Source organism: Dipodomys ordii, unplaced genomic scaffold (assembly GCF_000151885.1).
Source record: "Dipodomys ordii isolate 6190 unplaced genomic scaffold, Dord_2.0 Scaffold173, whole genome shotgun sequence".
Classification (NCBI taxonomy): Eukaryota; Metazoa; Chordata; class Mammalia; order Rodentia; family Heteromyidae; genus Dipodomys; species Dipodomys ordii.
The window spans coordinates 830368-842818 of NW_012267389.1; the positions used below are offsets into that span (position 1 = coordinate 830368).

The following is a 12451-nucleotide window of genomic DNA, read 5'->3' on the forward strand; positions in this document are numbered from 1 at the left end:
TGTGTACTGTACTGAGGATGTAGTTCGGGACCTTGTGCTTCCTGGTCAGGTGCCATACCACTAGAGCAGTGCATGCAATCTTTGGTTTTTAGTTTGCTTTTTGGATAGCCTTGTGCTGTCAGTACCTGGGCTGGCCTTGAACTGCAGCGCTTCATTCTCCACCTCCAGGTAGCTGGGATTGCTACCTGGGCTTTCCTCATTGTGTTGCCCCGACCGCCCTACCCCACAGTGCCTAGCCCACCCTCCCACCTCAGCCACCGGGTAGCAGGTGTGCCACGGCACTTGCCTCAGTTTCCTTTTTTTTTTTTTAGCCCCTCCATTGTTTTCCCCCTACCATCCCCTCCCTCCCTCCCTTCCCCGAAGTTCTTTTTTTTTAGTGATTACATGATTTCTAAGTCACAAGTTCATTCTAACTTTCCTGGAGCAAATTGTCTATCACAGTTTCCTTTTAATTAACTTTGCTTCAGTGCTAGAGGTTGAACCTAGGATCTCATGTACGCTAAGTCAAGTCTCTGTCCCCAAGCTGCCCCTACCCCTGGTGTCTTAAGAGTTTTACGTTTATGGAGAAATTAAGCAGACATCCGTCATAGATCCTGTTACCCTGCCTTGCCCCCACACCCGTTTCCTTTATTATGAACTTGTGCATTATTTCTCTTACATTGGTTACAATTGACAAATGTCCACGGCTCAGCAGGTCTGCCGCTGGGTCGAACGTTCTGTGCCTTTAGACAAATGTGTGACTTGTGTCATTCAGAGTGATCCAGAGCCCCGAAATTCCTCTCTGCTCCGCCTCCCTCTCAGGCTCCTCACTCCCATCTTTTTCATTGTCTCCCAAGTGTTATCTTTTTCAGAATGTCGTCAAGTTGGAGCCATGCAGAGTCTGTCACATGGGGATGTGTAATGTGTGCTTTGGAGCCTTCCATGTCTTGGCAACTTCTTTCTTTTCTTTTCTTTTTTTTTTTTGGGTCCAGTCGTGGGGCCTGAACTCTGGACCTGGGCGCTGTCCCTCAGCTCTTCAGCTCAAGGCTAGCGCTCTACCACCTGAGCCACAGCGCCACTTCTGGCTTTTTTCTTTTTGCTTATGTGGTGCTGAGGAATCGAACCCAGGGCTTCAGGCATGCAAGGCAAGCACTCTACCAATGAGCCACCTTCCCAGCCCCGCTTCTTTCTTTTTGGTGCTGAGTCATATTCTGGTACCTGGTAGACCATTATCTGCTTTAGGATATCTTGGTTGCTTCTGGGTTTAGGCACCTGTGCACGTTGGTGTGTAATTTCTCTGTGTTTGGTCACAGATATCTTCTCACTTAGGTGGATAACAAGTAGCATGGCTGCTGGAGTGTGTGGGGTCTATCTACGTGGTTTCCTAAGTCACTGCCAGACCAGCTCCTCTTGTATTCAAACTGGCTCTGTTGCTTCGTGTTCCTACTGACATTTAGTGTGTCTAAGGATAAGGTTTTGGGCATTCTAATCTGTGTATAGCGTATCCCAGTTTTATTTTGCATTTCTCTGATATGATGTCGAATGCCTTTTCTTATATTTACACACCATCTACTTATACATCTTAGTTGATAAGGTGTTTTTAAGGTCACTGGTTCATTTTCTTTGTGTGTGTCTGTGAGTGTGTGTATATGCCAGTACTGAGGCTTGAATTCAGGGCCTTCTGCTCTTAACTTTTTTGCCCAAGACTGGCACTGTACCAGTTGAGCCACACTTCTGCTGCTGGTTTTGTGCTTACTAATTGGAGATAAGAATCTCTATCCGCAGATTTCAGCCTCCTAAATAGATGTGAGCTATCAGTCCACAGCGCCCTTTTTTTTCCTTGGGCTGTTTACTTTCTTACCATTGAGTTTTAGGAGATCTTTTGCATTTCTGGAGAATACTTTCTCTCATCTATGGCCCATCATTCCTTTCTCTTGACATAGCTTTCATAGAATATGTTTTTCATATTATAATTAAGTCCAGTTTACCAATTTTTCATTTTATGGATTGAACTGTAATCCATGTTATATCTGAAAAGGCGCCACAGTCATCAAGGATTTTTGCTGAGTTATCTTATGGGAATTTTAGGTGTAGGATCCATTTTAAGTCAATTTTTGTGACTTTTGCATGTGGCTGCCCCGTTGCGGCCTGCTCCATACTGTCTTCATTTCTGTAGTCTTGTCCTGACATCAAGCTGTGTCAGTATTATGTTGACTGTTCTGTTTGGTTGTCTCTCTTAGCCAACTTTAGAGTTGCCTTGTTGTTTCCCACAAAGCAACTTGCTGGCCCAACCAAAAGGCTGGGGGTGCAGTACTCCCTGGTGAGCGGGCAGGGTACTGAGCCTTTCTGGCCACAAACTTGGGATTCTTCTTCATTTATGTAGTTCTTTCTCAAACCACAGCGTGGTTGTCTGCTCTCGTAGATTTTTTTTTTTTTTGGTCGGCCGTGGGGCTTGAACTCTGGACCTGGGCGCTGTCCCTCAGCTCTTCAGCTCAAGGCGAGAGCTCTACTCCTTGAGCTACAGCGCCACTTCTGGTTTTCTGGTGGTTTATTGGAGATAGGAGTCTCACAGTCTTTCCTGCCCGGGCTGGTTTTGAACCGTGATCCTCAAATCTCAGCCTCCTGAGTAGCTAGGATTACAGGCGTGAGCCACCAGCGCCCAGTGAAAGGCCGTGAGTATTTGAGGTTGATGTGTTAGTATAAATGGTTTTGTGTTTTAATTTTGTATTTCACTAGTTCATTGTTTATAGAAAGCAGTAGACTTTGATCTGCTAATCTTACCAACTTCCAAGAAAACCTTACCAACTTCCAAGAAATTTGTTCTTTCTTTGTTTTCCATTTGTTTTGATTTTCAGCGCAGTTGTATCTGTAAGTAAAGAATTATTTCTTTCTTCTCAGTCAGTATACCTTTTTCCTGTTCTTGTTCGCTTTCCTTAGCTAGAACTTTCAGCACAATGTCAGGAAGAATTGGTGGGAGGAAAATTCTTGCTTCATTCCTGATCTTAGTGAGAACACTTGGGAGTTTCTCTCTTCAGACTGGGAGCCTCTTACCTAAAGCCTTCCTCCTTACTGGGATTACAGGTGTGACTGGCTGGCCTCCAGACACAAAACTCTTCATCTTCTTCTCTCAGTCAGGCATGAATGTGTGAGCCACTGTGTCTGCCCTGGGATTTTTATTTTTCAATAAAATAAAATTTCAGTTTTAAAGTTTAGATCATATAGGAAATATGAGTATTTCTTTGTAGAAATGACCTTCATGTTTTTTTAAAGTGTGTTTAATTAAAATACAATGGTTTACATTTTATGGTATAAAGTGTGATGTTTTCATATATTTACATTGTGGAATTATTAAATCATGCTACAGATTATCTTAAGACCTTTTGTATTGTTTAACTTTTTGTGATTTGAAGCATGTGTGAGTCTTCCTCCATGTTTTTGTTCACCCACCTCAGCTCCTTATAAGGAGGTCATGAATGTGTTCTTATTAACAACTGAAGAGCTGTGGATGTCAGTAGCTTATGGTTGTAATCCTGCCTCCTCAGAAGGCTGGGATGTGAGGATTATGGTTGGAAGCCAGCCTGGGCAAACAGGCTGGAGACTTATCTCCAATGAGCCAGTAAAAAGCCAGACGAGCAGGCGTGGTTTGATTGAGTAGTAGTGCCCTACAGGAGTGAAAAAAGCTGGAAAGAGGATAAGGCCCTGAGATCAAGCCACAGCACTGACACAGAAAGAATTATTGTTGATTTGCTGAGTTTTATCAAGAAGGTGTGCTGAGATGTTGATAGATGTTTTCCTACCCCTATTGATATGATTATGTGATTTTTAACTTGTGGATTGATGGATTCTAATTAATCAATAATATAATGAATGATTATATTTTGAGATGGGGCCTTTTTGTGAAGCCAGCCAGGCCTTGAACATGGGATCCTCCTGCCACAACTTCCCAAGTACTGAGTCGTAGAGATGCACCACCATACCTAGCAGATTCTATTGAGTTTTGAGTGTTTAACTAACTTTGTCTAGTATAAATCCCAACTGGTCTATGTAGATAATTATTATTTTATTATTTTTTTTTGTCGGTCGTGGGTCCTGAACTCTGGGCCCGGGCGCTCTACCACTTGAGCCACAGCTCCACTTTGGGCTTTGTCTGCTTATGTGGTGCTGAGGAATTGAACCCAGGGCCTCATGCATGCAAGGCAAGCACTCTACCACTGAGCCACCTTCCCAGCCCCTGGATAATTATTTTTTGGTCAATTGTAGGGTTTGAACCTGAGTTCCAGGGCGCTGTCCCTGAGCTCTTTTGCTCAAGGCGAGCGCTTTATCTTATTGGAGATAAAAGTCTCATGGGGACTTTCCTGCCTGGGTTGGCTTTGAACCGCGACCCTCAGATCTCTGCCTCCCGAGTAGCTAGGATGACAGGCCTGAGCCACTGCGCGCGGCTTGAGGACTGTTGCATGTACATTTATAAGACATGCCGGTCTGTGGTCTTCCGTTCTCACGGTGTCTAGGCTTGTGGCATTCGGCTGGTGTTGGCCTTACTGAAGCCCCTCTGCTTGTGTCCCAGGATACAGTTGCAGAGCACTGCGCCACCCCCTCCTCCAGGAGGGCAGAGTTGGCAGAAGGCACCGTTGTGAAGGCCTGCTAGCACCCACTAACCTGGGCTGGGGTTTGTTTTTTTGTTTTGTTTGTTTTCAGAAGGCTTTTAACAGTTGAGTCAATTCCTTTGTGAGATACAGACCTATACATATTCTTTCTTTTCTCTCTTTCCAGGTGTAAATTAGGTTATCAAATTTGTGGGCACAGAATTACTCTTGGTACTCCTTAGATATCTTTGGGGTATCCCCGGGATCTGTAGTGATGTCTTTTCTTTTGTTTCTGGTTCTCATCATTTGGGTTCTTTGTTTTTTCTCCCAGTTAGCTGAGCAAGGGGTTTATAGGTTTATTGGTATTTTCAAACACACAAAATGAATAATCTACCTGTTTAGAGGCAGTGAGGTATCTTTACTAATACTCAGAGTTTACAGGTATAGAGGGTGTCATGATGGATAAGTTTTATGACCTTGTTTGTAGCATGGCATTTTGCTGGAGGTGAAAGTAGTGTAACTGGGTACTTCGCTGGTCTTGCTCCTGAGCTCTGAGTCTGTGCTCCGTCTTACACGCACTGTGTCCATCTGCCCTGAGTTTGTTCTCTCTCCTCTGCCTACCTTTAGATGACAAATGTATCTGCTCCATATCGTGGGATGGTTTTTCTTTTTCCCATCATGGTGGCCTGTCTACCAGCTCTGTGGTCTCCAGCCCTGCCCCCCTGCTCCTCCTGTCTTTCTTGGCCATAGGGCAGTACAGTGGCTCCATCACAGCTCCCCCACCTCTAGGATGAAGCTGCAGTTCCTCTGACTGGCCAGGGAGTTGTTCGGAGTGTCGGCTGCAGCTGGTGGGCAGCTATCTGGATTCTGAACTTGGATGTGGTATGGCCGAGTTGCTTTCCTAGAAAGGTACCTCTGAACTCCATGTGAATCAAGAGGCATGTGTGGTACCAGAGAGCCAGGCTGAGGGTGGCAGGATGGAGGGAACTCTGGCCTAGGGAGATTGGCATGTCGGATGGGCAGGAAGGAGGCCTAGAGGGTCCAGTGGTGTTTGTGATCATAGGGTATGTGGAGCGAGAGTCCCAGCAAGCAGCCTGTGGATAGGGCAAGTGCACCTAAGAGAATAGCAACTTTAGGAAATTGTATTTCTTTTGTGGTACTTGGATTTGAGCCGAGTAGGCAAATACTCCCCCTGAGCTAGCCCTCCAGCCCTTTTTTTTTTTTTTTTGTATTTCAGTGCAGGCCTGGGCTGGCCTGGGACCCCTGGTCCTCTTTCTTCTGCCTCCTGAACGTCTGGGTTACAGGTGTGTGCCCGTGCTAGACAAAGTAGTTTCAGAATCATCCATTTGCCTGGGTTCTGCAGTGCGGCTACTCGGTTTTCCTAGCAAACCCTACTTACCACATGAGGCCCCAGAGGAGATCTCTGGGCCACCACCAGGCCTGACCCAGCATCACTGCGGGACTCGAGAGGACTCGCGCTTCACTTCAGTGCCCAGCATGTGCCACGGCGGGGTGCACACCTAGGGCCTGTCTGTCTGCTCCCTGTTCCTGTCGGGGTGCACACCTAGGGCCTGTCTGTCTGCTCCCCGTTCCTGTCGGGGTACATACAAGGGCCTGTCTGTCTGCTCCCTGTTCTTGTCGGGGTGCACACCAGGGCCTGTCTGTCTGCTCCCTGTTCCTGTCGGGGTACATACAAGGGCCTGTCTGTCTGCTCCCTGTTCCTGTCGGGGTACATACAAGGGCCTGTCTGTCTGCTCCCTGTTCCTGTCGGGGTGCACACCAGCGCCTGTCTGTCTGCTCCCTGTTCCTGTCGGGGTGCACACCTAGGGCCTGTCTGTCTGCTCCCTGTTCCTGTCGGGGTGCACACCAGGGCCTGTCTGTCTGCTCCCTGCTCCTATGCCCAGCATGTGCCACGGCGGGGTGCCCACCAGGGCCTGTTTGTTCCTGTGCCCAGCACGTGCCACGGTGGGGTGCACACCAGCGCCTGTCTGTCTGCTCCCTGTTCCTATGCCCAGCACGTGCCACGGCGGGGTGCACACCAGGGCCTGTCTGTCTGTCTGCTCCCTGCTCCTGTGCTCAGCACGTGCCACGGTGGGGTGCCCACCAGGGCCTGTCTGTCTGCTCCTGTGCCCAGCACGTGCCACGGCGGGGTGCACACCAGGGCCTGTCTGTCTGTCTGCTCCCTGCTCCTGTGCTCAGCACGTGCCACGGTGGGGTGCACACCAGGGTCTGTCTGTTCCTGTGCCCAGCATGTGCCACGGCGGGGTGCCCACCAGGGTCTGTTTGTTCCTGTGCCCAGCACGTGCCACGGCGGGGTGCCCACCAGGGCCTGTCTGTCTGTCTGTCTGCCCCTGTGTTCAGCACGTGTCACGGCGGGGTGCCCACCAGGGCCTGTCTGTTCCTGTGCCCAGCATGTGCCACGGCGGGGTGCACACCAGGGCCTGTCTGTCTGCTCCTGTGCCCAGCACGTGTCACGGCGGGGTGCACACCAGGGTCTGTCTGTTCCTATGCCCAGCACGTGCCACGGCGGGGTGCACACCAGGGCCTGTCTGTCTGTCTGCTCCCTGCTCCTGTGCTCAGCATGTGCCATGGTGGGGTGCACACCAGGGTCTGTCTGTTCCTGTGCCCAGCACGTGCCACGGCGGGGTGCCCACCAGGGCCTGTCTGTCTGTCTGCTCTCTGTTCCTGTGCCCAGCACGTGCCACGGCGGGGTGCACACCAGGGCCTGTCTGCTCCCTGCTCCTGTCCCTGCTGGTGGCCACTCAGGTGTGCCTTGCACGTGGATCTGTGGCAGTGGAGGCAGAGCCTGGACGGTCACTTGCGCTGCTGTTTGTTGTTGACAGTACAGATGGCATGTTCCATAAAGCGGGGAGTAAGGTCACGGAGATACACCGGTACGACATATTGCAGTTCACTTGTACATTATTTTCCTCAAAAGATTTGTTTATAACCATTTCTATCACATATGTAAGCTAATAGGGTATTTTATTCCTCTATTTTTCTCCTCCTCTTTCCCTTTTGAACTTTTCTGTGTGTGCAGGACTTGAACTCAGGGCCTTGGCTCTGCCCCTGAACTTTTGTTCAAGGCTAGGGCTCTACCCCTTGAGCCACAGCTCCACTTCTAAGTTTTTCCTGAGTAGTTTGTTGAAGATAAGAGTCTTTCAGACTGTTTTGTCCAGTCTGGCTTCAAAACATGATCCTCAGTTCTCAGCCTCCCGAGTAGTTAGGATTACAGGTGTGAGTCACCAGCACCTGGCTTGAATTTTTTATTTTTGATAATTAAGAAATATTTATTGGGCTGGGAATGTGGCTTAATGGTAGAGCACTTGCCTAGCATGCATGAAACCCTGGATTCAATTCCCGAGTACCACAGAAGCAGAAAAGGCCAGAAGTGGTGCTATGGCTCAAGTGGTAGAGTGCTAGCCTTGAGCACAGAGAGGCTTAGGGACAGTGCCCAGGCCCTGAGTTCAAGCCCCAGGACTGACAAAAAAATTGTTTTTAAAATTATTTATTGATAGTACTGGGATTTGAACTCAGAGCCTTTTGCTTGCTTGGCAAATGCTCTACCACTTCAGCCAGGCCAAGCATTAAACTTGTATGTATTAATGTGAATACTGTACGTTTGATGCATGTATTTATGGTATACTGCTTAAATCAGGTTAAATTCTCAAGTATTTATTACTGGTTTATGTTGAAACTTTCACTATCCTTCTAATATTTTGGAATGCTTTAGTATATTGTTACAAGGACGTTACTTTTATAAATATATTATAAAATCAGTAATATCAAATGAGTCTCAGAAAATATACTTGTTTCTAACCTTGAAATATTTAAGTTTATAATTAAATTTGTTTCCTGCTTAATTTATGCCCCCAGGAAATTGAAAAGGAAGCCAGTGATTTACAGAATGCTGGGCCTGATGAAATTTCAGCCAATTTTGAAGATGATTTTGAAGTATGTATAAAAGTTATTTTTTTTGTTTGTTTTGGTCAGTTGTGGGGCTTGAACTCTGGGCCTGGGTGCTGTTCCTCAGCTTTTTAAGCTCAAGGTGAGCACTCTACCACTTGAGCCACAGTGCCACTTCCGGTTTTCTTGTGTTTAATTGGAGATAAGAGTCTCACGGACTTTTCTGCCTGGGCAGGCTTTGAACCACAATCCTCAGATCTCAGCCTCCTGAGTAGCTAGGATTACAGGCGTGAGCCACTGGTGCTTGGCCTAAAAGATTTTTCTCAGTTTAACAGTAATTCTTAAAAGTCAGCTTATTTATATATATATATATATATATATATATATATGTATGTATATATATAATTAGGTAACCATTTTTCTCTTTATTGTTCTTAATACTTAATATTGGATAAGGTTTGGTTGAAGTTATTTCCATTAAAGCTGACCAAGATGATGTAGTTAAATGACTTTATAATTAAACTTGTTTTTAAGTGCTTGGCACTCAAGCATGTATATTTATCTAACCATAAGCAGATGCACACGTTCACTCTTAGCACAGATGTTCATCTCTTAGTGTACCTGGCTCTGTATTTTGTGCTTTACTTTTAGAGAGACAAATACAGTGATATTTACAGATTTATAATGTATAACATCAAAATCAGTGAACTTTCTTGGCTATAAGGAGACTTTGCCAATTTCAGATTGTACAGGGTGATATTTTGTTCTGTTGGAGTGTGAACACGTTTGTCTTAAAGAGTGCCCAAATCCTTATCACTGTTTGTAGGATTATGAGGATGACTTTGAAGTTTGTGATGGAGATGATGATGAGAGCAACTATGACCCTGACTCACAAGAAAAAAGTGAGGAACTTCCTCCAGCCCAGAAGAGAGAAATACAAGAAATTCAGAAAGCCATCAATGCAGAAAACGAAAGGATTGGCGAGCTATCTTCAAAACGTTTTCCAAAGCAAAGTCGGATGGAGTACGAAAAGCAGTCCCGGGCAGGTACGTGAGACGGTGGTGATCCCTGGTGTCCAAGAGCCCAGGGGCCGTGTGCGAAGTAGCTTGGGGCCTACCCAGGTGGGCAGATAACAGGACACTGTGCAGCGTGGCGACAGCAGGCCCTGGGTGCTCCCTTCTGCAAGCCATGCGTGGGGGGCATTGTGCCTGGGAAGGGTCACTTTGTAAGGAGGGGCTGCGAGCTGCATCCTGCCCAGCACTGAGGTCAGAGGTGGCTGTGAGAGGCGGACCTGGCCTGCTGCCCCGCTGCTGCCCTGCACAGTCTGCACACGAGCCCTCCTTCCTGGTGGTATCTCCTTGGATTTCCACAAAGGCGCAGGCAGTCATGGGCAGGCGGCTCCCTCAGCACCACAGGGCTCAGAGACGCCACTCACAGGGCGGCCCGGGAGCTTTTGCCAGGCCTGTGCTTCCCCCACATTCTTGGCCTCCAGGCATAAGTTACATGTGAGAGTAAGAATAAATGTTTTTAAGTCATTTAAAGGAAAGCTGGGAAACTTGATAAAATTAGCCCTAAAAATAGCACTAAAGGTAAAATAGAACAGTTATTAAAGTATTAACGAATAGTAGACCGCTTTAAACGATCTTGTAGCCAGTAATGAGCCCATTTAATTATAATTAGCATTTAGCGTAGTATAATCCAAAAATGGGAGTCTGAAAGGGTAGTCATTACTAAGATTTTGTCGCCTGCCTCGAGTTAAACCGCTGAGTGGATAAACATAGCCAGGAGCGCGTCTTGGAGGCCGTGCAAGGGCGCGCCCTCGTTTTGGCTGTGTCGGCGGCCTGAGCTGGACCTACAGTCCCGCGGTGCCCCGCTGTGGGCAGGGTCAGCAGTACTCCACTCGCCTGTTCTGACTTGCCGAGGAGTGGCAAGAGTCCATTCTTAGAGTTCCCATCTTGGCGGATCTAAGAATAACCAGTGTTTGGCATTCATTCCCGACATTGATACTTACGTATCCTTATATATACTTATACATCCGTCAGGACTCACAGTGGCCATGGCCTAGAGCTGCACATAAAGACAGTTTTCAGAGACCTTTTGGGAGAAGATTGTAATTGGAAGTTGTGGTCTCCTATTTTTTAGCTCATTGTTGAAGTGTTGCTGCAGGGTGATTTTAGTGACGCGTTGTTTGTGAGGATCACATTCTGTAGCTCTGTTCTTTCATGTCTGTGCAGTGTGAAATGCCAAGACATTTTGGGGATGTCCACATTTCTTCTTCATCTTCCTCTTCCCTGTAGGTGACTCAGCAGATGGCTCCAGTTTCTCCTTCCTCAACGCTTGTCAGTAGCCTTCTCTGTTTTCTTCTGCTTGCTTGAGTGTTGACACGCCCTCTCTACCAGTTTGTCTGCTAGCTAATTTCCTGACTCCTGGTGGGTCCCAGGAAGCGTTTTCAACCTATCGCTGACTTTTCTCCATAAGCCCTCCCACAGTGTCTGATGTAACTTATCCATTGAAGCTTTGATGGACATTTCTGGTTCCTGCCAGAGTGATCCCCAGCTCCGCGTGGTGTAGACTTAGGGCCCAGGCGTCTCATTGTAAAAACAAAGTGGCTTCTGTCCTCCATGTCAACAGCCAATTGGATGTGACCACTGCTGGCAGGTGTACCTGGTGAAGGCATGAAGCGGTGAGGTCCTGCGTGGTAAACACGAGATAAACACCACCTGGACCTTTTCATTTTCACAGTAAACGGATGAAGGACAGTCAGGTGTATGGTGTGTTATTAATGAGACGTAAGCTCTGCGCTGCATCTGGGTTTATCACGTGACGGAGGGCTGCCAGGTGCTCTGCCCTTCCACGGCCCACAGCGGAGCCGCCTCTGTGCTGTTGGGAAGGTGGCTTCCATCGGGCATCCTTCTCCTCCTCAGCCAGCCTTGTCAGTGGCTTCACCTGCGGCAGCAGCTGCTGCTTCCACAGACAGAGCCTGCTGGCAATGTTTACGTTTTCAGCCCAGGCCTGCCCCTGAGCTGGGTGACAGTCCCTGGCTGCAGTTTGTGGCGCGGCACCCCACCCCGATGCTAGGGAACCCCTTGCTGAAGTCTTCATCTGCTCAGTGTCTTGTGGTGCAGCAAATGACTGAAGCCATTTGCTGTTCATGTCTTCTGCTTACCAGGCCAGTGCCTGTGAGTCCTAGCCAGCCCCCTCATTCACGGCACCTGTCCATCTTAGCCCCCCTCATTCACAGCACCTGTCCATCTTAGCCCCCCTCATTCACAGCACCTGTCCATCTTAGCCCCCACTCATTCACGGCGCCTGTCCATCTTAGCCCCCACTCATTCACGGCGCCTGTCCATCTTAGCCAGCCCCCTCATTCACGGCGCCTGTCCACCTTAGCCCCCCCTCATTCACAGTGCCTGTCCATCTTAGCCCCCATTCATTCACAGCGCCTGTCCATCTTAGCCCCCACTCATTCACGGCACCTGTCCATCTTAGCCCCCCCTCATTCACGGCGCCTGTCCATCTTAGCCCCCCCTCATTCACGGCGCCTGTCCATCTTGGCCAGTCCCTCATTCACAGCGCCTGTCCATCTTAGCCCCCACTCATCCATGGCGCCTGTCCATCTTAGCCAGCCCCCTCATTCACGGCGCCTGTCCATCTTAGCCCCCCCCTCATTCACGGCGCCTGTTCATCTTAGCCCCCACTCATTCACGGCACCTGTCCATCTTAGCCCCCACTCATTCACGGCGCCTGTCCATCTTAGCCAGCCCCCTCATTCACGGCGCCTGTCCACCTTAGCCCCCCCTCATTCACAGTGCCTGTCCATCTTAGCCCCCATTCATTCACAGCGCCTGTCCATCTTAGCCCCCACTCATTCACGGCACCTGTCCATCTTAGCCCCCCCTCATTCACGGCGCCTGTCCATCTTAGCCCCCCCTCATTCACGGCGCCTGTCCATCTTGGCCAGTCCCTCATTCACAGCGCCTGTC

General features: G+C 48.5%; 1 protein-coding gene across 1 annotated transcript in view; it reads left to right on the forward strand.

Moving 5' to 3' along the window:
- Wdr60 (WD repeat domain 60) overlaps positions 1-12451 on the forward strand; it is a 73387-nt gene that overhangs the window by 31326 nt on the left and 29610 nt on the right. Inside the window, exons 8-9 of the mRNA XM_013033635.1 lie at positions 8439-8516; positions 9295-9514. Coding sequence (XP_012889089.1) covers positions 8439-8516; positions 9295-9514 — 298 coding nt within the window. The remainder of the gene's footprint in view (positions 1-8438; positions 8517-9294; positions 9515-12451) is intronic.